Source organism: Corvus cornix, chromosome 3 (genome assembly GCF_000738735.6).
Source record: "Corvus cornix cornix isolate S_Up_H32 chromosome 3, ASM73873v5, whole genome shotgun sequence".
In the NCBI taxonomy this organism is placed as follows: domain Eukaryota; kingdom Metazoa; phylum Chordata; class Aves; order Passeriformes; family Corvidae; genus Corvus; species Corvus cornix.
In genome coordinates, this window is record NC_047056.1 from 59,586,571 (window position 1) to 59,611,005 (window position 24,435).

At 38.1% G+C, this 24,435-nt stretch overlaps 2 protein-coding genes across 4 annotated transcripts in view; one reads left to right on the top strand and one right to left on the bottom strand.

Annotated features, from left to right (window-relative positions):
- The window catches only part of AKAP7 (A-kinase anchoring protein 7), an 85,675-nt gene that overhangs the window by 41,975 nt on the left and 19,265 nt on the right, over positions 1-24,435 (bottom strand). For 2 of the 3 annotated variants that reach the window (XM_039569177.1, XM_039569176.1), the window contains exons 5-7: positions 24,206-24,366; positions 17,553-17,665; positions 7,257-7,401 (exon numbers count right to left, since the gene is read on the bottom strand). In XM_039569177.1, the coding sequence (XP_039425111.1) occupies positions 7,257-7,401; positions 17,553-17,665; positions 24,206-24,366 (419 nt within the window). Of the gene's footprint in view, positions 1-4,852; positions 6,703-7,256; positions 7,402-17,552; positions 17,666-24,205; positions 24,367-24,435 lie in introns of those variants that run through there. The other variant, XM_039569178.1, reaches the window with a different exon arrangement.
- Positions 10,660-13,783, top strand: MSH5 (mutS homolog 5). The gene has a single exon (XM_019290328.3). It carries the CDS (start codon positions 10,781-10,783, stop codon positions 13,214-13,216), a length of 2,436 nt encoding a protein of 811 aa, XP_019145873.3. The 5' UTR covers positions 10,660-10,780; the 3' UTR covers positions 13,217-13,783.

Sequence of the window (24,435 nt, forward strand, 5' to 3'; positions counted from 1 at the left end):
ACAGTCTAGAATAAGAAAACTATTGTTTCTATCCTAGAAACACCTGTTTCTATTAATTGCTGAGTACTGTTGTGAAAGAGAAATGCAAGTTGGGGTATTACTCAAAACAAGCCCTTTTCCCCAACATTTTTATGTCAGCATTTGTAAAACCTCTGAGGTACAGACCTCTACTGATCTGCAACCATGTCTTATCTTAGAATACCTCATAAGGATTAGGTAGGAAGCCTACAGACTCCCTGTGGAACCGTGCAGCACACTGGGTAAGAGTTCTACACTAACCAGCAACAACTGAAAAAGGGTGACATTTGAACAATGGAAAACTGGTTTTCCTTTCATTCCAGGTCCTTCAAATTACTGAAAAAGATTCCAAGAAACTGCAGGAAGAGCTTAATTTCATTATGGTAAATCAAACATACGTTCTATTTGATGTCAATGCTATAGAAGAAATATGTATCAATAAAAGCACCTTGCTAGCTAGGAAAATTTTAAGAACGTAAATTATTATCTTTTACTGATCCATTTAATGAAAGAATATTACATAGTTTACTCATCACCACCTAAGTGGTCTCTTTACTTTTTTGCAATTAAGATATATTGAAATTAATGCTTTACGCATTTTCAATGTAATTTTAATATATTAAATTTGGAAATAAATTAGTTGTTCGACCACCAAAGTCTGCTGGGGAAAATATCTTTAAAGCATAAATACTTAAGACACTAAAAAACCTGCTGGATGTTATTAAATTGTATTTTATCGCATACTCTGTTATGTTGTGAAAAATCAATTCCACTTTTTTCATATACTCAACTAAATTTTTAGTCAGGAACCACAATCTTTCTGGTGTCAAATAGGCTTTTGTGCTTTTTAGACTTACTTTACCAGTTTTATCCCATTGTTTGCACATATATTTGAAAATCATTTTGGAAAATCCTATTGTGACTTCTTTTCAACTACTGGTAACAGCTCTGGCACAAAAACACATCACTACTTCAAATACTTTTTTGTTGAAAAACAAAGGAAAATAGTCTTTTGAACACATTTGCATTACGATATTTTAAAAAGAGTGTAGCAAAAATTACCCAGTACAATAAAGCAAATCTCATAATCAAATACAATAAATAAAATCTCATTATCACAGAAAGTGATGAGGAGGTTTTTTGCTTGTTCTCAGTACTACGAGATAAATGATTAAATTCTAAACACGTGTTCCTGTCTTTGAAGCTCCCTGTCACTGTCTCATGAAGAGTTTGTCATACATTTGCCAACATTAAAGCTCAAATATTAGAATTTGCCTCAGAACAATGAAATATTATTCTGAAATGAAAACTTCCATTTTCAAACCATATTGGTTACTTCCCTCTTAATTAGCCTGCTCTCGTTATCCAGACACAGCAAGTATTCATACAGCTTTTATGTTGTAACTGGTATGACAAAATTAATATAAAAATGCAATCTCATGATGAAAAATGCAATACTAATGATCAACGTTTCAATAGCAGAAAATTACCAAATACAGAAGCAACTGCCCAGTGTAGCAATACAAGATGAGATTTATTGCTAGAGTCCATCCATCCAGTTCTAACGCAAGAGCAGTGAAAAGGAATCAATAGGGGACCACTCCGTTCTCACGTGGAAATAGAAAACTATTTGATGTTTGCAAGAAACCACTGGATTGCTACTTTCTAGTCAGTGTCCACAAAGAGCCTGGCTTCTAGGTTAATAACCAAAATGTAAATTTTTCTCTGCCATGTTTAAAAGAAACATTTTTATAAGTCAATATTCTACCACATGTGTCAGCTGAGAAACAGGGCTTTAGGGAAAGACTTTACTGATTAGCACATAATACCTGTTGCTTTTTATCCAGGCAAATACTTATTCAGCACACTGCATGCAAAAGACTGCAGCAGTTCTGGATAAACTCAACACAAACAGTGATTTAATTACTAATTTTAAATGTTAAGAAACAGCCCCTGGGAAAACACCCAAGACATTTTTACCCAGAAGCAGTATGACTACCATATAATTAATTACAATTTGGGAGAAGTGCCACAAATATGCAAGAAACTCAAAAACAGTTACTCACAACTTAATAGGGTGGAGAAAGTAGAAGCTACAAATAGACTATCAAGCAAAGAAAATTTAGATGTGAAAGAAGCAAACCTAGGGGTATTTTGAAATTACAGGCAAAGAGGAAAGAAAGGCATATAACAGATAAAACTAAAAATTGTATCGTTATTTTAGAAAAAGCGTTTCACTGTCATGCAATTAAGAAGGAGGGTGAAAAGAAACTAACACATAACACATGTAATTTTGCTGGGTGTAGAATCTGGACATTAAACCAGCATTTACTTGGTTACCACTGCTGTTCCCAATGTGAGAAAATGCTCAATTGCTGTACAAATAAATTCAACCACGTTAAGGTCAAACCACCAGTAAACGGAGAAGCAGGAGAGCATCTACAGGAAACAAATGGCAGTCTTTCCTCCATTTAAGACAGTGCCACCATAAAAAGCTTTCAGACAAACTGGAAAAACTTCAAATTGCATACTGTATTGAAATGTTTTCTTCCTTGATGATGAAGGCGAAATGCTACTGTATGTTTGACACTGTAAGTGCATTTTTATCAAGAGCAGACTGAGGGATGTTGACAATCTCTCCAACTACCAATTAGTTTCCAATTCCTTTATTTTCAGTCTTCTGTTTCTTCTCAGTATTATTTGGAGTTCATAGAGTGACATTATCATATCTATTTTCTGTTTCAGGTACAGATGAGTCTTTCTCCTGTTCTTTCTTCTGTAATTCTTTCGTCTCTGTGGGTATTCCCAAAACTACTGCAGACAAACTTATCTTCAGTCTGGAGGGCTCATATACAATGTACCATCAGAAGTGTCTTATTCTTTGTTTGAGACATGGGTGTTGAGCAGCTGCCTGGCTAGCATTATAAAATGTAATGTGGAAGCGTAAATTGCACTACTAAGTCCTAATCAAGCTTACTAAGGTAACTAAAATGTTACTTAAATGGTTTAAATAGCCTAACACCAGCAATTGGCAAGAATTTTTTTTTAACATGTTCTGTGCACAGTGTTATTGATCTCCCTCAGAAACTTAAAGACTGCAGATACAATGCATATTTTTACCATTTAGTTGAAAACTTGTATATTTATATATACATATATATAGAATTAACAAGCAAGCTAATTAACAAATTAACAGTGTATCTTAGACTCACAACTTGCCTTTCATAGATACCGTTCAGATCCTGCCTGTCTTAGATACTCCTTTTAGAATGGGAAGAATGACTTTCTGCAGGTGTCTCCCATCTCTGCAAGACTGTAGAATGACCTTTGTAACAAAGTCAGATGGGACACCAAACTTGTAAAAAGTTCCACTGAAAAGCAAATCAATCCACTAATGTTCTGCTACTTAAAAATGCATCTGTTTGAAGTATTATGAGCAGAAAGAAGCATTACCTTTTACCATATTATTATGTTTTTATGCAGATAAAATAGACATTTGTAGTCTGATATTTCATTTTCCATATTGCTACTGCTAGATTGCAAGGATTAAGGGGGGCTGTAAGGGTACTTTAACCTCCAGCTTGGCCCACACTCCAGACTATGAATTTTGGCTGTGCAGAAAGTAACAGTAACGTGCTGGGTGGTTTCCACCAAGCAACAGACTTCTTGAAGTTCTTCTACCTCAGATGTAGCACAGGGGAAGTCTGATGTATAAACTTCTTACAAGCCACTCAGAAGAAACATCACAGAAAACAGCTTGGCATGTGATAACTTTCTTTAATGTGTATATAATCTCGTTTTACATTATAATACTATAAACCAACTTTATTTGAAACAAGTCTACAAAAATCTTCATTAATGGATCCTGAAAATATTTAAGTGATACACTTAATGCTAAAGGTATATTTGACATAAGATTTACATAATGCTCCCTCTGACAGTCAGAGGGTCTATTGAACATCTTTACCACGGTATCAAAAACTGACCAATCATTCAGGTGAAGGAGTATACATTGAAAAGCTCAATTCATTCCAGCATTCACTTGTCTTCTTTGGGATTTGAGGTGACATACAACAGCTGCCATGAGGTGGGTGGTCCAAAGAAGGACACTTTGTTTGGCTTGCTGTTTTGTTTGCTTTAAATAGCAAACTGAACACAAGTTTGAAGACAAAGCTTCAACACTACCTTCACTGTCACATCAATTTTTAACTCCTGAACACACACCCCATGGGGCTGGCACACAGATAGAGAAAACTTCTGGCGCAGATGTAGGAACTGCTGAAGTTAGTGGATGCTGCTCTGTAACATCTGGTCAAAGCCTGATTACCTGAGGTGCATACTGATGCAGTTCAGCAGGTGTTTTACTTCTGCCTTTTATTCATATCAATCTCTTTTGGTTCCCGTATTTTTAAACATACTTTTAAATAAATGTGCAGCTGATATGCGTTGTGGCACTTATTAGCCATGGAATCATAGAATATGCTGAGTTGGAAGGGACCCATCAGGATCACCGAGTCCAACTCCTGGCCCTGCTCAGGACACCCCAAGACACCATGTGCCTGAGAACATTGTCCAAATGCTTCTTGAACTCTGTCAGGCTTGGTGCTGTCACCACTTCCCTGGGAAGCCTGTTCCAGTGCCCAAATATCCTCTGGGTGAAAAACCTTTTCCTGCTATCCAACCTAAACCTCCTCTGACTCAGCTTCATGCCGTTTCCTCAAGTCCTGGCACTGGGCAACAGAGACAAGAGATTGACTCCTGCCCCTCTGCTTCCCCTCACAAGGAAGTTGTAACTGCAATGAGGTCTCCTCTCAGTCTTCTCCAGGCTGAGCAGACCAAGTGCCCTCAGTCACTCATCATGTCGCTTCCCCTCAAGGCCTTTCACCATCTTTGTGGCCCTCCTCTGGACACTGTATAATGGCTTCACATCTTTCTTACACTGTGGCACCAAAATCTGCACACAGGACTCGAGGTGAGGCTGCCCCAGTGCAGAGCAGAGCAGGACAATCCCCTCCCTTGCCCAGCTGGGGATGCTGTGCCTGATGCCCCTCAGGACACATTTGGCCCTCCTGGCTGCCAGGACATGGTAGTAAGCAAGTCTTTGCTGTGAATGGATTTCTAACATTAATTCTGATCCCCTTTTAGATCTTTTCATCATATTAAATGCAAAAATCTCAACTCTGACCAAACTCTAGGTAACAAGTAAATTCTGTTTCTGTAATTTCTGTGTACTTCAAGGAAAAGACAACTGCTTGTGTACATGTACATGTAAGAAGAACTAGAGCTGGATACAGAGTTTTGTCTGTATTAAGTAGTTTTCCAATTTCACTATTTTTGATGTATTAGTAGAACCACATTAACACCCTTGTTTTAATGTCCTAGCAACTATAATTACTAAAAACCCTATTCAAATCACATTTTAAACCACTTTAAAATTAGTGTTTCAAAGTTCATTAAAATACAATTTCTTCTTCTCTGAAATTAAAAAGTAAGTAATTTAAACTCTATTCCAATATAGCTGTTTTCCTTCACCTGTTGACTTTAAATAAATATATATTAACGTGTACAAAACCAAGAAATTAAATGCAGGTATTTCACCAAGATGCATCTAAATCCATATAGAACTGAGAAAAATGGGGATAATAACAGTGCACTTTCTTAATCTAATATCAGTGAAGAACATCCATTCTTTCTACGGCTAGAGAAAGTCAGATGTAGTGCTCATGTAAAAATAATTCAAAGCAGAGTTCTGTTTGGACTGTGAAAATGACACATAAATTCTTTATGCATTGTCATACTGGGATTGAGTTAAAGCCAAACAAGCATCTGATTCTTGCTTTGAATACTGGTTGATTGACTGCTGTTGTAAACCATTTAATGGGACTCACATTCAAAAGACTGCTGAAAGACTGTCTCATTTTAGCAATCTGAGATGTCAGTAACAAGGTAAGTTCAAGAAGAGAGATTTCAACAAATGTTTGGGAAAAACATTGTCCATATCTACCAAATATACTCCTAAACAGATTTTTTTTTATTGAGTTATATACTGAATTCCTTAATCAGACATATATTCCAAAATAGTCTGAAGAATATTTGTAAATAGTGCAGCTTCAATTTCACCCAAATCAAAATTTTTATACCATGTTAAATGATCTTGTAATTTCTCTCTCTGAGGCATTTGGATGCATACAAGTAATATTTAAATGTACAAACATGTACAGAAGACATTATATATATAGCTATATACACAAAGATAAACATGAGACATGCATAACACAAGGTAATAAATATAAGACAGATATATAGATAGATAAATAAATATGTGTAAAGATATCTCATTTTGATTTTAACTGATCTGGATTTTGCAATAGTTTTGCTATATCCTACCCTTTTTTCCTCTGTACTGCTTTTGATTTTTTTGTAACAATTTACCTAAGCTAAAGAAAGGTGACCCTAAGCACAGCCAAAAACATTAACAGCAACTAGATTTGTGAAGTGCCTGACGTTTAAAGTATTGTGTAAGTATTAATTAAAAGTCCTCAAAACAATCCTCAAGACCAGTAAGCACTTCCAGCAGCAGCACTGCAGCACAGAAAAAGAAGTCACCACAAGGGAGAAACCAAATTGTCACCAAAGCCCTACACGTAGTCCTGAAACCAGCACTAACTTCTAACAGTGGTATTTCTGTTAAGACAAAACACAAAGACACAACTGTGATTTATAACATTGCAATAATCTAGCAAGGTGTTTCTACAATGTTGAAAGTCTAATGGTATCCTGAAGAGTTATTATCAAATCTGTGGTACCACTGAAATTCTCACTGTTTATGAATGTAGTCCAAGTAGGGTCACATCTCTGCCAAACCAGAGACATTTCACCCAGCTTTAATCATCTGTAAGTACTGTGTCTAATCTGACTTAGTCACGCAGCCTGTCTTTAAAGTCAACAGACAGATGAGCAACTCTGGAGAGTGAGACATCTCACTTATCTTAAACAATCATTTTAGGATGAGAAATTTAATGGGATTCTGGAGATGGATAATTGAACAGAAACTTTTAGCTGCCAGCAAGAACCTGCAAGAGCACAGAGTTCCGGCAGAGCCAAGGCTGAGGGAGAGACTTCTGTCAAACTCCATGGATATTACAAGAATTGCCTAACACACACTCCAGAAAAAAATGGCTTTTTGCACATATAACTCAGAGACACAACTCATCAGAAGAAAATTAAGATGTACTTACCAAAAACAATAGAGGATTCACAGTAGTAGTAACCATTTGGTTGCTTTTTTTTCAACATGGAGCAAAGATCAAAGCGGTGCAAGATCTCATCTCCAAAATAATGGTTTTTGAAATCTTCATACAGACTAGAGTCAATTTTCTTCACCTTTAAAAAAGCAACATAAAATTCAATTAGGCATTCTACTTGGAGACTGAATTTTCATATTTAATTTCTATAGTTTTCATTTTAGCCATAAGTATAATTAGGATGGAAAACTACTTCAAGATCCAAAAAAGAATACAGAAATAATCATATGCCAAATCTTCTGCTTTAGGGAAGCACTGTCTACTTCAGAACTAAATGAAATAAAAATGTCATTAGTTCTCCTTTCCATCATTTCATCTTTAGACCTGTAGGAAACAAAAACATACACAATACTACAACTGCTTTAACTTCAAATGGTTTGCAACAGTGTTCATGGAACATGTAACTGGAAATTATTCTTGCTATCATCACTGGGCATGCTACAACAAGGAAGAATCTCAAATGGTTGTCAAGGGCAGTTTTCTGAGTCATTAAAATCAGCACACAGGAAAAAATGGTTGTATTTTATTAGCACTGGACTTTTTAACCTCAGTAAATCTAAAAACTTACTGTGATTTATAATATTGAAATCAGTATGCAGTTGATACATGAAGCGGAACATAAATATTCTATTAAGCTATTTTCAGAAAACATCATTTCAGTAGTTATTTTAGGAGTTTAGGGGTCCTCATTCCATTCCACTGTCAATCAAAATATAGGATCTCTGTAGAAATTCAGTCTTTTCTCCTTCAATCTACCTCCCAATAATGCTGTTTGCTATTTAAATATCATTACTCCATGATAAGGAATGTTAGGAGCCTCTAGCAGCCCCAGCCCAGTGCTTCCTATTGCCCAGCTGCTGGACCCCAGTTGAGTGTGTGGAGTCCCAGTCTTTGATGGATGTACCTGCTGCTTTCACCTCCCAGAAACACTCATGCTCAAAGGACATGGACATTGCTGGCTACATGGATGCCACTGCCTTCACCAGCACCCGCACATGGGGCTCACAGGACACACAAGTGCAGGTGGCTCCTGGCAGGGACAGAAGCTCAGCAGTGCAGGACACACATGACTTTCTCTCCATGTTCACATGTGGGCATTCCTGAAGCACCGTCATGTCCCCTCTGTCCACCTGGCATCCCTGCCCAGATTACCAGGCTCTTACTGAGCCCACGGGTCTCCCACATACTGGCTGTCTCTGCTTGAGGTTTGGCAGTGAACACCTACACTCCTCACACACACAGTGTGGGGAGGATACAGACATTTGCCCCTGGCAATGTCAGACAAGTGCACCCACCAGGCTCATTTTAAACAGGACTAGCCCCTTTTGCAGTCCATACTGTCTACTCCTCTTTTGTGTTCTTCCCCAACCTCTCCCCCTGCACACACCCTGCATTTGCAGAGTCAACCTGCCAGCATCCTGGACCCTCGGCTTTACATGCCCAACAGCTGCAAAGTCCACGTTTGCCTGTGTGTGGTTTCTCAGCAGCCCATCAGTGTGAAAAGTAAAGTCTACTTTAGTGAAGGTCAAAATGTTTTTTCATTTCCTTAATCTCCGAAATGATGACATCTAGTGGTGGATGCTTTTCATTTCAGGAAGTGGAAATTCGGGAGCCTACATCTCCGTGAAGTCTACCTTTATTCCATCCTCACAGTCGTTACCTAAAATTGTATATTCTATGGCTAAACTAGTCCTTATGTACCAAGGTTATTCCGAAATTAAATCATCATTCCTTGATTTTTGGCTGACAGTTCTTGGAAATACAGTTAGACATCAATTAGAAATAAAAAAAAAGACCTTTTCAGCCAGGAGAACATTTGTCAAAATGTGAAGCCTTGAGTACTTCTGGAATGAAATGAAGAAAACATAAAAATCACAACTTCATGCTCCAACAAAAAAAATAGCATTTACAAGAGGTTGGGATGTTGCTTGTCAAAGACAGATTGGTAAGATGTGAATCAAATGTTGAATGCTCAGGAACTGAGTTGTGCTTGTGATGCACTACTGAAAGGTATTTGGAAAAGCAGCCCTGGGAAAACTATGATATATTTAGTAACTGGAACAATTTCTGGAGTGCTGCTTGCAGTGAGATGTGAAAGGATGAAGCAATGCAGGTGCACAGGAAGGTCATGGCTCATTTCTTAACTGAAAGGGTCTGGAGCAGTAGAGGTGCAAGTGAAAAGTTGTTACCACATGGGAATAGAACACATGCTGATTATAAAGATAAGCTGTAATGGGGGAGGTGAGAAACAAGAGTACTTGAGAGGCCACTTTGAAGCGTTTGGTGCTGGAATGGGAGGAGGAAGACATCTGCCTCTCGAGGAAGCACAGTAATGGATAATGCCTGTAAAGGACATGGCTGTGTAACACGGGCCTGGAGAGGCACGGCATGAGGAGCTCTTGAAGGACTGGCAGGGCACCAGGGAGCTAGCCTTTGGCAGTCCTGCCATATCTGGTTTTTCTCCCTGTGTCTCTGGGAAGGTGCAGCCTGCCATCCCCAGCCCACAGCTGAACCCCATGCAGTCCCCCTGGCTGCTGCCACAGTCAGCCTTGGGACCAGGGGCAGGAAGGCTCCAGTGGTGACAGCGCAGGTAGCAGAGACGCAAGCAGCTCCGGGCTCCGTGTGCCAGACCCCACAAGCCAGCACACCACTGGGGTGCTCCCTCCAGGCGGGACCCGCAGGCGGCCGAGGGTCGCTCCCCGCGGGGCGGCCGAGCCGCCAGGGCCGCCAGCCGAGACAGGGCCGCTGTGGGCGCGGCCCGGCTGCGGAGGAGGCTCCGGCCCTTCTGACGGGCCCTCCCGGTGGAGCGCCGAGCTCCTGCCCGGAGAGGAAGGGAAAGAGGTCAGCCGAACACTTTTGGGCTGCAGGGAGGCGCAGCAGCCAAGGGGAGCTGCCCGTCTGTGGTGAGGAGGGTGAGTACAGAGCAAAGAGGTGGGAATGGATTGGAAGTGAGGTGCTGACAGGGATTGGTATATCTGATCCCTTAAGTGCTTGTATAGAAACTGGTACTGCGTGATGGTGCAGTGTAAATATGGGGCTGGGACCCTGAAATGATGGCCAGGCTGTGGGGCTGCACTGCTAAGAGGAGCCATGGTCAGTGCAGGTGTGTGTCACAAACCTCTGAGGGAGGATGATTTTGTACATGGATATACATGTCCGTGTACATTACTGTATTTATGGGTACCAGGGCATACATAGATACTTAAAAAAAATAAAGGACGCAAAGAAAAACTGTAAAACAAATGCTGCTACTTAGTTCTGTTACACCTTCCTTGGAAACAGACGGTGGCTGTAGTTACTGGCTGCATCTTTTCACTTGAATGGTTATAGTTAACTCCTGGTAGCATCTTAGTTTCTTCAGGGTTGGAAGAGTGAGTGTTAACCTCCTGTTGTCAATCAAAGTTACTTCTCAGGACCTTTTGGATGAGTTGAGAATAAAAATACCTCTTGCCAACAGAATGAGTGCCACATCAGCCACGAGCTGTGCCTTGCCACCGCCGCTTGGGCCCGAGCAAGAGGAGCAAGAGAGCTCGGAGATACATATGTCTGTTTTGTGGTATGCAGGGCAGCTGGCAATTACTTACTATGATACAGAAGATTGCTCAGTCTACTTCATGCCTGAGATACCCGATAATGAAGACCTCAAGCTACTGCAAAAAGTGATTGGGGAACTTAACCCTCAATGCATAGTGACCAGTGCAAAACAGGACCAGAATATTGCCAAATTCCTGACCAACCTAACAGCTACTGCTGGTGATAAAGACACGGGAAAACCAGAAATTGTCCTGTTTCCTAACATAGATTTTGGTTTAGAAGTCACCAAGCAACGGATCCTATCTAGGCAATTTCCATTTATCCCATCTCATATGACTGCAACAGAGAAAATTCTCTATTTGTCCTCAATCATCCCTTTCGAGAGTCCACTCATGATACGAGCCTTAGGGGGCCTCCTTAAGTTTCTAGACAGGAGAAGGGTTGGAGTTGAGCTCGAAGACAGCAGTATAGCAGTTCCTATTTTGGCCTTTAAAAAATTTGTGCTGTCAGATACTGTGAATATGGACCAAGACACTTACTGTGTGCTGCAGATATTTAAAAGTGATATCCATCCTTCTGTGTACAAGCTATCCAGTGGACTAAAAGAAGGATTTAGCTTATACGGAATTTTAAACCGTTGCAGATGCAAATGGGGAGAAAAACTGCTGAGGCTGTGGCTCACACGGCCTACCCGGAACGTGACAGAGTTGAACAAACGGCTAGATGTTATCAACTTCTTCCTGCTGGCTCAGAACCATGAAACAGTCCTCACTCTTCAAAACTGCCTCAAGAATATTAAAAATGTGCCTCTTATTTTAAAGAGAATGACTCTTTCCAACACAAAAGTTAGTGACTGGCAAGCACTGTATAAGACAGCGTACAATGCAGTGTGCCTTAGAGACACGTGTCGCTCTCTGCCCAATACTATTGAACTTTTTCAGACTATTTCACGTGTCTTCACTGATGATCTGCACTACATTGCTAATCTAATTAGCAAAGTGGTAGACTTTGAGGGCAGCCTCTCAGAGAACCGCTTCACTGTTAGACCTAATGTAGACGCCAATATCGATGAAAAGAAACGAAAGCTGATGGGACTGTCAGACTTCCTTACAGAAGTGGCACGAAAAGAACTGGAGACTTTGGACAATCGGATTACCTCCTGTTGTGTGATCTACATTCCTTTGATTGGGTTCCTTCTGTCCATTCCACGCCTACCAAATATGGTGGAGAAGAGTGACTTTGAACTTGAAGGCTTGGACTTCATGTTCTTGTCAGAGGATAAACTGCACTACAGAAGTGCCCGAACCAAGGAGTTAGACAGCCTGCTGGGTGACTTGCACTGTGAGATCAGAGACCAGGAAACACTCATCATGCACCAGCTGCAGACAAGGATCTTGGAGAAGTCTGAAGTACTTAACAGTGTGATTGAGTACACCGCACACCTGGATGTACTGCTAGCCTTGGCAGCGATGGCCCGGGAGAATGCCTATTGCCGACCTCGCTTTACTCATCGCCACGGCTTCCACATCAAGGATGGAAGACATCCACTCATGGAACTATGTGCAAAGACTTTTGTGGCCAATCCTGTGGACAGCGGCGAGGCTACCAGACGAATAAAGATCATCACAGGGCCAAACTCCTCTGGAAAGAGTGTTTACTTAAAGCAAGTAGGTCTTATAGTGTTCATGGCTCTGATCGGCAGTTATGTCCCTGCAGCAGAGGCAGAGATTGGAGTAATTGATGGGATTTACACAAGAATCCACAGTAGGGAATCGGTTTCTGTAGGGCTCTCCACATTCATGATTGATCTTAACCAGGTTGCCAAGGCTGTAAACAATGCCACAGAGAGGTCCCTGGTACTTATTGATGAGTTTGGTAAAGGGACCAACACACTGGATGGCCTGTCCCTTCTGGCTGCTGTCCTGAGGTACTGGATCAGACAAGGAACACAGTGTCCACAGGTCCTTGTCTCCACTAACTTTCACAGTTTAATGCAGCTAGAACTCCTGCCTGACACACCTCTTCTGGAGTACCTGACCATGGAGACCCACCAGGATGGAGAGGAGTTGATATTTTTCTATCAGATCAAACAGGGTATGTCCACCATTAGTCATGCTGCCACCATTGCTGCATTAGCAGGAATGCCAGCCAAAATTATTGAAAGAGGAGTGGAAGTATCAGAACTGATTCGCAATGGAAAACCTATCAAACGTCTTGATCATCCTTCCAAAGGCGATAGGATGGAAAAATGCAAGTCTGTTGTGGAAAAGTTTCTTTGCATAGACCTTGACGATCCCCAAGTGGACTTGGAAGAGTTCATGTCTAAAGAAGTGCTGCCTTCTGCAGCCTCAGTCCTGTAGCAAGGATATGTGTAAATGCAGAGAGTGCATCATATCTACCATGGAGAGTTTGGTACTTTAAAGAATGATCACTATGATGAAACACCTCACAGGACATGTAGCTTGTAACAAACTGTTTGTAGCTATGTCCTTCCTTCTTCTTGTTGTTTAAACCAAGTACTTATATATCCCTGCAATATGGTGTACCATATAAGTGTACGAAGAGAAGAAGAATTTTAAGAACGTCTCCCAGCTGTTGGGTCACCCAGTTTGTGAATTTTCTGCCCTTTTGTTGGAACCTCCAATTAAAAAATATACTGTAGAAAAATCACAACACATTTCTACTGGTCTTAGAAGACTATGAAAGTGTTTATTGTTTCATATTGTGCCAAAGTGATGATTGCAGCCATTTTAGGCTCAACATCAAAGATTCCAAATAAATATGTGCTTCAGACTCTTGTATCAGCAGGTAATAGTTGTCACAATACAAACCACTGACATAGAGGCTGATAAATGGAAATACAAAGGGATTTAATGGCTCTGCAGCTTTTCTTATACCAGCTTTTCTGTCCAAAATGCCAGAGATACCAGGATTCATTATAAAAAGAATGCTGGTGGTCAGAATCAGTGGGGACTGATAAAAAGGAGTGCCTTGGTTTTACTGAGAAATGCTCTCTTCTTTAAGGTCCTGTATGATAAAACTATGTGTCTATGCCACATGGGTATAAATAAACGCAAAATTACAAATCTAGGAATGTAAGAGAGAAATTCACATTTTCTATTCTATATTCAATTATTAACATTTGAGGATTAATACCACAAAGGGAGGATTCCGTTTCACTGCTCTTGTCGTGCAGAAGATCTTTATTGAACACAGTATTTTATGTACACATATGCAAGAAAAATTCATTAACAAATTAATGACACAAGAGCCCTATCTAAATAATATCAAAGTAATAACCTTTCCTGCAGCCGGAGTGCCTGAGATTCCTCATGTAAATAAGACAGAGGAGACATTACATAGCTTACTGTCTGCTAAAACTTGCTCTAACCACTTACATAATGGCTAATAAAAGACATACTACATCTCTCATTTATATGCCATTTCAAGAAGCCGAACATATTAATGTCACATAAACTGAGAGAAAATTTACATGAAAAGAAATTAAATCCCTTCATAATTATAAATATTTAACATGTTATCTGGTATATCTGGCTGAAGATAGCAAAAAGATGAATGTCAGCGCACATCAAAAAGATCTGAAATTGGAGACACTGCTTTGGCTTTGTTTCAGTGTGGAATTTCCTCCTTGATGATGAACTATTATTAATATTATTATTACAAAATAAGTACCTTATGTTATTTCTGTATGAAACTGGAAAGAGACAGAAGTTTAACATAATTTACATTAAAAAATACAATAATAAATTACTGAATCATGCATTTAATGCTATTTCCAGGGCAATCAAAATAATACTGTCTGCATAATGTCTGGTATCTTGATGATGTTAGCACTGAAGTGAATGGCAACAGTGAATCAGGCCTTGTACAGTGCTCGCAAGTGTAGAATATACAAACGTGTTTTTCACTAACATATTCTCTTTTACCAACTATACATACAGCATCCTAAAGATACACCGTACAAAAGAATATAATATACAAAAGATTCATAATTTATATTTCTGGCTTTTTTTGTTGACAACCACTGTCTAGGATAGGGATATACTCTGCACTAATTAAACAGATGCCATCAGAGCAATTTAGCTGTCAGTCATCTTCTTATGAAATTCATTCCACAGTATTTGCAGTTCTGGCAGTACTAGGTATCAAAGGACCTCCAAACGTCATACAGCACTTATGAAGTGTGCCTCTCAACACACCCTGCAATAAACAGGAATCTGTACAAATGAAAAACACAGGGCTTGTCACTGACTGGTGGCAACTTAGCAGGCAAGTGAGGGAAGCAGGAATAGAAACATTATCTTCAAATGCAAAACGTCAGTTTCTTCTTTTATTATGCTTCATTAGGTTCTTTGCATAGAAGATAACTATACTAACCCAAGATTCTTATCATTCAAATAATTCTGGAAATAGCTAAACATGTGCAAGTAAATCCTTTGTCTCCTTCCACAAGGACATCTAGAAGCACACTATACCTCCTGATTTTGGGGAAGTTTTCAGTGGCACATCTAATCTGAGAAATGTCCAACTAAGCATGAAAAGTGAGTTGGTCCCACTTCTGAGTAGGTGAATAAGTCCTTTATTCTGAGAAGCTGAAGGGGGTACAGTAAACCAGATAGCTCTTTTCTAATCCACTTTATTTCACACTTTTATCCTTTATTAATATGTTTCCAAGTTTTTTAGATTTACCATTTTTAGCTTAATGATGTGCCTTCAAAGTGAAAAACTGATTTCTTGAGATCTTCACTAGTTCTAAATTCTCAAACTCTTTGCTTTGTAAATATAATTTTTAACTTTGGGAAAGTTAAAATCTCTTCAGAATATATGCATTTCAAAATGCCTGCAGTTATATTAAGGTTTAAAAAACCTATTTTTTTTTCCAAAAATACAACTTTGGTGGAATTCAGATGTCACTGAGAGGAGGGTGAGTTAACAGAGTATTATTTCAAATAAGGAAGCTTACATTTAAAAATTAAATTAATACCGTTATAAAGCCATGGCTGAGAACTATACTCAACCACTTTAGTACTATTTTTTCTTTTATAAGCTTGCTCATGTAACCTTCATCCAGTTTCCTTTTCTTGCTTTTCATATTGTTATATGATCTAAAAATGCAATTACACATTGTATTCAAATGTACTGCAAAATAATTATTCCTTTTATGATTCATATTTTTATTTAGTTTTCTCTAAATGCATAAAACTATCTAACTAAATGTATGAACACAATGAAAGAAAAAATTATAGTAAAGACTGATGCTTATGCCTGACACTGAATTGACAGAGAAAAATGTACAGATTTTTAATACATAGTATCTTTCTATACAGTAGATCATATGCATTATCCAGCATTATGGAGGGTTCAGGAAGATGATTGGGAATGACATTGACCTGGTTCTGTCAGCAGCAGTGAATATCAGAACACAGAAAGGATGCATCCTAGCTAATATTTCATGGAAGCTAGATAAATGTAAATGAAACAAACAAAACCAATAAAAAAAACAGAATAGCAAAACCCCCACCCTGATTGTCTCAGATGTTTTAACCAGTTAAATCACTGAACCACTGATATTCTAGAAGATCTGTGGATTTTTAAATTAGCATTTTAAAAACCGAGCTGTCAATATAAGCAAATGGTTCTGTGAGTTTACAAATTTAATATCTATCATATACCACCTGCATCCTGTGAATAGTTCCTTATTTCTGTTTTAGAGCAAGTACACATATCCTCAAATTTTCTTGATGTATCTCAAATCTCCCTACCTTCTTTTTACTGATTTCAAAATACTACTTAATTAAAACATGCACCTTCAGCATTTTTAGGGATATTTCTAATTAAATTTTAAAGTATTTTTTAATGCCCACTATTAAGGAAAAAATCAACGTAAAAGATTAGTATTATGTACTTTAATTCTTACTTAAAATATTTTTTCTGAAAGTTATTTTCCCAGTCAATGTTAAAGGATCACATAAAACATTCTATACAATGTCAGTAAAAAAAAAATCTATGCACATATACCTTGTGTTAAATAATACAGTCTTAGTTAAATTAGTATGAAATTAAAAATAGGTACACTAGTTTTGCTTCTATGTATTTTAATCACAGTTATATCCTATTTTCATGCATTTGTGTATTTTGTCAAAAAATCTAATAAATAGGCAAGAAATAACTACCTGCAAGAGAGAATATAGAAGATATATTAATATAGTTTTTCCTCATTACTCTGAAATTCACCAAAGTATATTTAGTAGAGAAAACTAACAGTCTGCCTACTATGCATAATCCAAACAGAAATTCCACTGTTTATTTGCTAATTTTCCCCTATACAGTAACAAAACTCTGCAAACAAACCATATGCATACAATCTACCCCCTAATGGGAATTCTGTGACTCTGAACAAGTACTTTTATCCTTTGGTCTTGTCTAATTTCCCAACAGAAAACAGACCATGATATTACTGCACCGAGAATATGAAGAGTGGTAAATTACAGTACAGGACTACTGGTTATACAGTAGATACATTAATTATTTCTTTAAAAACCAAGTATTTTAAAGTCTTACCTCTTCAGATGCTTACAAAGTAGAAAGTATGATGCTATAGCATAAACAATACTTTGTCCATCTCCAAATTAAACTTTCTAGATTGCTGCTGAGATGTGTGAAATGTGAGCTCACCTGCTTACATAGCTCTGTTGATTTTGACAACTTCATGAAGGTCAGATGTGGTTTAAAAGCTCTTTCTTCTCCTGTCATGATCCCCTTTTCTTGAAATATCATCTTCATAGTCTCTGATGAGGAGAAAAGTGTGTAAGTACAAAGATATTACATAATACAATGCTTAAAATGTGTTTTCAAATGTAATTTTAGTCATGGCCCCTTCACATGAAAGAAACAAGATGATGAGTACCAAAAAGCAGGGAGATTTCTACTTAATTTCAAAGGCACATAATTATTTCTTCAGAGGTATATATTATTGCATGTGAAAATGGTCCTATATTTGTAGTTAATATCAGTTAAATAATGGCAATTAGAAAGCTGTTCATGCTGTCCAATTTTGCTATCAAAATAGGAACTCAACATTAGCACTGTTCAGGAGTCACTCTCACTGGAAGTGTGGGAAACTTCAGGAAAACTCTGAGTATGTAAAAGAATTCTCTATTCAAAAACACTATTCTGTGGGGAATTCTATTATCTGTATTTGGGTAATCTCCCACTCAGAACAGAGGAAATTTGGAAGTGAAAGCTCTTAAGTTTTGGCACTGGATTTACATGCCAGCATTAGAGAATGTATCAGGTATGCTGATGATTTTTGTTTGGGTTTTAAAGCTTTACTTTTGCCTTCTAAGCTAATTTCCTACTTTTAATGTACACTTTTATCTGTTTACAGTCCAGGCCAAAGCAACTCTACAACACTGACCTAGTTTACTATTTCCCAGTTCATCTGCCCAATGTAATGTTTAATTTCTTGGAAATAAATTTCAGTGTAACTTTTGAATTATGTTCTGTGGTTTTTTTTAGATTAAATACTTCCAACATGAAAAATTTCTATTCAAAAAATGGTTTAGATAGAATTGGAAAAACCTGTAGTAAAAATAATACTGGAAAATAAGAATATTTCTATTAGTGAAAAACAGAAAAACTGCAAAACCATTTTGTTCTTTGCAAGTACAACTTCCAGTTTTTCACTAGGTGTAGGTCTTGCTGACTCATACAAACAAAATCAAAATAGGGGGAAAAATTTTAAATCCTATCACATATATATAATCAGCCCTTAACTTAACAATGTATGTTCATTTAAGTATTTTTTTTGCTTGATAGTTCAACAGTCCTTTTTCTCCCACCTGGAAGAAACAGCATCACACTGGGAAGCAAACAACACAAGTACCGCTGACCTACTTGTATTATTTTAAATTTTGTCTGTGGCAGACATTTCTAAATTTACATTGGATCCCCACTAAGCTTTCTGGCTCCTGTATCTGTTCTCTGAACAGCACAATTTGGGGATCCATTGATGTTGATGTTCCAGCAAGGGGTAAATCTTATCAGACCCAGGTTTACGCTACCATGTGATATTGTGGCTCAGTCTTGTGCATGGTAGTCTTTTTTTTCCCCCCTCTGAAACCTCCATTTTTTTCTGCCATCACATCTGAGGCCATGCAGTCTTATCTCACACTCTGCAATTAGGATCTGTGCTGATGAAGATTTGCACCTCTCCAGGTGTCCCCTCCTAAGTCCAGTAAGAGCTTAGTATCAGAGCAGAGGTTTGCCAATGTGCCCCTGATCACAGGACTATGAACCCAGGGATCTCATCAGGGCAGACCGATCACACAGTGCTGTGACTGTGTGGGAATTGGGTGGGACAGCTGGGCACCTACACTTTACACTGCTGAACAGCAACCACAGCCCTCCCTGTCTTCGTTTTGTGCTAAATAGCTTTGTTCAATATGTGTTCTATTTATCTTTCCAAACTGCTCTTTCATACCTGGCAATTCTAATCAAAAATACCAATGAAAACCTGGGTCAGAGCAGAAAAGCACGCAGAGACTGCAGCTTTAAATTTAACAGATTTACGTGTGTGTAGATGTGTGTCTACACATGTTCTCACGGGCATCAGGCTTCTCACACAGCTTTGTTGTGGCATAGACATATTGAACATCACAGCCTCAAGACATTGGGCTTGCTGGGACTACAGATAGCCCCAGTTTTGCAGAATTTGACATGCACAGAAAGAGTGACATTTTACTGGGTAAGGTAACTTACGAACATAATTAACACTGTTTCCTTCTTCAAAACAAATGAAAATAGAAAGAAATCTGAGTAAGTGGAGGGGAAAAAAAGAAATAAAGACAGATGTTTTCCTGAGAGCACAGTAAAGTTACAAGATAATGTAATGCTATTAAAATCCATGAAGCTCTTTGAAGAAGTGGCTACAAGAAGGGATTTAACAGAAACTGGGAAGGACGCATGGATGCTGTGGGCAAGAGAAAGTTCTTGGCTTATGAGATAGCATAAAAGTGGATTTGTCAACTGGCAGATACATAAAAGTTAAAGTTTATGATGGGGATTGCCTAAACTGAAAGAAATTTAGAGGCCAGTGATGAGAAAAATAGACAGATGATGCCCAAGGGTCTTGACAAATGAGTATCCTCCATTTTTCCTCCAGACATTATCATTACTACTTAGACTGAAAAATCAAACGAAATCTATGTTTTCCTTTATTAGCCTCAGGCTGACTGATGTTTGCAGCTTCAAAGTATACCCTAGAAATGTTAAAGCTATTTTTACAAGCTCAATGACTTCCTGGAACAAATTTTTGGACAGCTTTCAGACTGCCTTTCATGCAGTTTGAAGTACTCTGTAATACCATTTTGTACCTCATTTTATAATGTCAAAATTACTGAATGTCATCTGCCTCTTACATTGGATGCAGCTGAATCCATTAGACAACTCTCTCCCCATAATTAGAATGGAAATGTGATATATGAAGCTTACTCAGAGCCACTTTACATGGGAAAAGATCAAAAATTCAACAGCTACATCAATATAGAACAATTGATAGTAAAATTGCATATGGAGCCATATTCCATAATACAAATGGCCATCTTCTTTCCCAAGATTTCATTAAATACAGAAACCTGCTATGTATGTATGTTTACTTCCAGACTATTAATTTCTGCTTGTCTCAAAACCACGTTCCTTCAATTAAAAGGTTTATAATTTAGAAAAAGTATTCTGGCTTTTTATTGAATTTTTTTTTTTTATTTTACGCTTGGAAATGAAGAATAGCTGAGCACAGACAACTTAAAATTAGAACTGCCATGTTAAGCCACATTAAAATTCTTGAGTTCTTAGGGTTTTTTAAGCGATGGGCCAAAAGGTAAGCCAGAGTCAAGCCAATTTCCCAATAGTTCCTCCACTGCTCCTTGGTTATGTATTAGTTAGGCTTTTCTACAGTGAGCTGTCACTGTCCCAAACCACTGCCATGTATCAGCAAGCCATACTGTTATTTCAAGCACTCATCAGGAGTATGTGCAGGTTGTTCTGTTTCTCTCCATCACCACATACACATACAGAAGAAAGATGAGTTCGTTCATAAAGTAGGATCCATGGAGCAGCTGGGCCAAGCAATCCCTACTTTGTGCACATACGTCAGTACATATGGTAAGTCTTACAAGACAGTGAGAATGTGAAGGCAAAGTCCAAAACTGAAATAGAAGCGTAAGTAGAGCTTCCTAATAAAACTTGCTTCTTTTACTGGCTTCAATCCATTCTAATACTTCCCATAAATTTGTTATGATCACAAAAAGAAGTGGGTGAGAGTACCTTCTTTTAAACCACAATAAGCATATTGCTTCATTTTAATGAGCTATTTATCAGAATAGAAAGAATGTAGATTAAGATCTAAAAGCATTTGCTGCCCTTGTTTTCAGTATGATTTCAGAGAATCATACTTCCAGTCCCACCTAACTAAACAGCAGCAATTTGGACTATCACCTTTTTGCTCGCTTTGTACAAATCAGTTGTTCTAATGGAAAATTACAATACCTTTGAGTTTCCAATTTTTTCATCATCTGAAATGACCTAAGAGCAGCTGACAAGAGGCAAAATTCATTTATCGTAGCTTCAGCCATCTGTAACTAAAGTGAACTAAATTAACTGAATTAAACTATTTCCCTAGGCTATCTGAAGTGAGGGCAATGTAATTCACCCTCAAATGGATACTAAATGTGTGGTTTCACAATCTTTAAAGAAGCACATAAACTATCGTCCTTGTCAAAATAGACTGTTCCTCTCCAGCCCAGTGCCTGCCACTGCTCCCATCTTTCATGTCAAGAGTTATGTAGCTATACAGTAAACTGCATGGGCAAACTGAATAGGCTAAAAATTAGCTGGCAAAGGTAAAAACGTTAATTTTACCACAGCTGAATTCACCATGTGGCTGCAGAAAGGAGTCAGATTGCTTTGGTATGGTGGCAATGTAAGTTTATGCTTGAGTAAAGCTGTAATGTATCTAGAGAAGAAGATGGGCAGTATGACTCACTTTCCATTTCTCTCTCTCTCTCTAGTGTGGACTGTTAGGAAATCAATTCAGAGAGATTAGACGAAATGTCATTTATACACAACTAAAGTTAAAGAAAATTAGTAAGTTAGTTGTACTGTGTGTCAACCTGACTGTTGTACTACACTGCAGTCTTAACTATTAAAATATTTAAGCCAACAAATCAACATTTCTTAAAAACAAAGGACCAAAAGCAAATGAAATATTTGTATGTATAAACAGAAGAGTAATTTTTCTGTTCATGAAATACAAGCTCCCTCTCATGGTCAGACCATAACATGCATCATTAATCCATAAAATCAAAATCTGCAAATCCTGCAGGTAAAAACCAGGATTCACTTATCCACTTTTATCAGCTTCAAGCAGCATTTACAATATAGTTATCAAAATAAAGATCAAAACAAAGCAATTCATTACCTTTTCCAAATTCACTTAGTACTTGTGCTGGTTTTGGCTGGGGTAATTTTCTTCATCGTAGCTAGTATAGGGTTATTTTTTGGACTTGTGCTGAACAGAGGGTTGATAGTTCAGGTATGTTTTAGTTACTCCTGAGCAGTGCTCGCACAGAGCCAAGGCTTTTCCTGCTTCTCAGCCCACCCCTCCAGCAAGAAAGCAGGAGGTGCACAAGGAGCTGGGAGGGGACAGCCAGGACAGCTAACCCCATGTGAGCACAGAGATATTCCACACCGTATGGTGTATGGTGTCATCCTCAGCATATATAGAGCTGGGGAAAGAAGAAGGAGGGAGGATGGCATTTGTCTTCCCAAGTCACTCTTAGGCTTGATGGAGCCCTGCTTTCCTGGAGACAGCTGAATATGTGCCTGCCCATGGGAAGTGGTGAATGAACTCCTTGTTTTGCTCTACTTGAGTGCATGGCTTTCGCTTTCCCTATTAAACTATCTTTATGTCAACCCATGAGTTTTGTCACTTTTACTCTTCCGATTCTCTCCCCAAAATGGCCAGCAAAGAGTGAGTGAGTGGCTGTGTGGGGCTGAGCTGCCAGCTGGGACTAAACCACAACAGTCCTTCAAATATTCTGTGGTGTAGCAAAGCATAAGAAAAAGAGTTTTCTAAAAAGTCCTGTAAGTGTATATGTCACTGTAAGCACATGATTTCTAAAAAGGTTTTGACAAAGAGTTATTAAAATACTCCTCAAACCTTTGTCAGAACAATTTAGCATTACTCCTGGATAGATAATTAAATTATGCTAATGTCTTTTAGTGGATTTTTGGGAAGTAACTAGCAAATCAGAACAAACAGAAGGTTCACATTAGCTGTGCTTTTCCTGGACTTTTGTCTCTGGCAAACCTACATTTACACTGGTATTAGCAGACATGCAATGACCACATGCAGATGTTATTATTATCAAAAAATTTTCTGTATTATTTGTGGAACTAAATGGTGTCCTACCATTTAGAAGCTAATTTAACTTCATCTGTTTTCAATTGCCTGTGTTATCAGTATTTCTCCTTCATTCATGTCCAACACAAAATAACACATGAAATCAAAATTCACCTTAGAACATAGCAGAAGCCATACATAATCTTGAAGTACCAAAACAGTGATTCCTTAATAAATTAAACTGAGGTTTTTGTAAAAGGTCAAACCAGCTGCACTTCAGAAATGAAACTATTTAATTGCTAAAGGAAACACTGTATTAATAAAAACCTTTTCAATTTTTCCCTCTGTACTGGACTGCAAAGAGGTAGCATGATAGTAGCAGTCTTTGCGACTCTGCAGAATGTCCTATATGGGTTATTGCGCTATTAAAAAATGGTGTGACCTCACATTCCTCAGAGCACAAAAGATAATTCATCAATACTGAAAAACTCTTTTAAAGAGTCTTTCCAAGGAATAGTTGGAATTGCTGGGATAGTTTTAAAGGACACCAGTGAATTACAGACAGTACTGTTCTTTGAGAATTTGTATTAAATATCTGTAAACAACATACTTTAAGTATAGACTCATAGACAGATAAAAAATAGGACCAAAACAAGGTAGCATGGAGTCTTTATATCCCATTTACAAATTTGCACTATGATTTTTACATATACTAAATAAAAAGTTATCAGAGAACAGTACTGTCTGTAATTCATTAACATCCTTCTGAACTATGCAAAGTAGGCTAGGAAATTAATTATGTAGCATTTACAGTTGTTAAAGGTAAATTAATATTGACTAAATTAGCACCAACTTATCTTTGTGCTCCATTCTCATTTAGTTTGTCAAGAAGTCTTTAAAACACTTAAACTAGATTGACAAGTTGTACCTGCTATTTCTTTAAGTAGTGTTGTATGATCATTTTCTGCCAAATTCACAAATCCAACTTGATTTCTGAAGTGATCAATTCCTTGAAAAGATAAATCCACTCTTTTTCCTTTCAGGAGATTGTCTACAAAAACCTTGCTGTCTGAAAGAGCACCAACTGCTCTGTCAAGAGGAAAGAAAATATCAATGTCAAATATATTTCTGCTGTTAATATTGCTATTAATCATTATA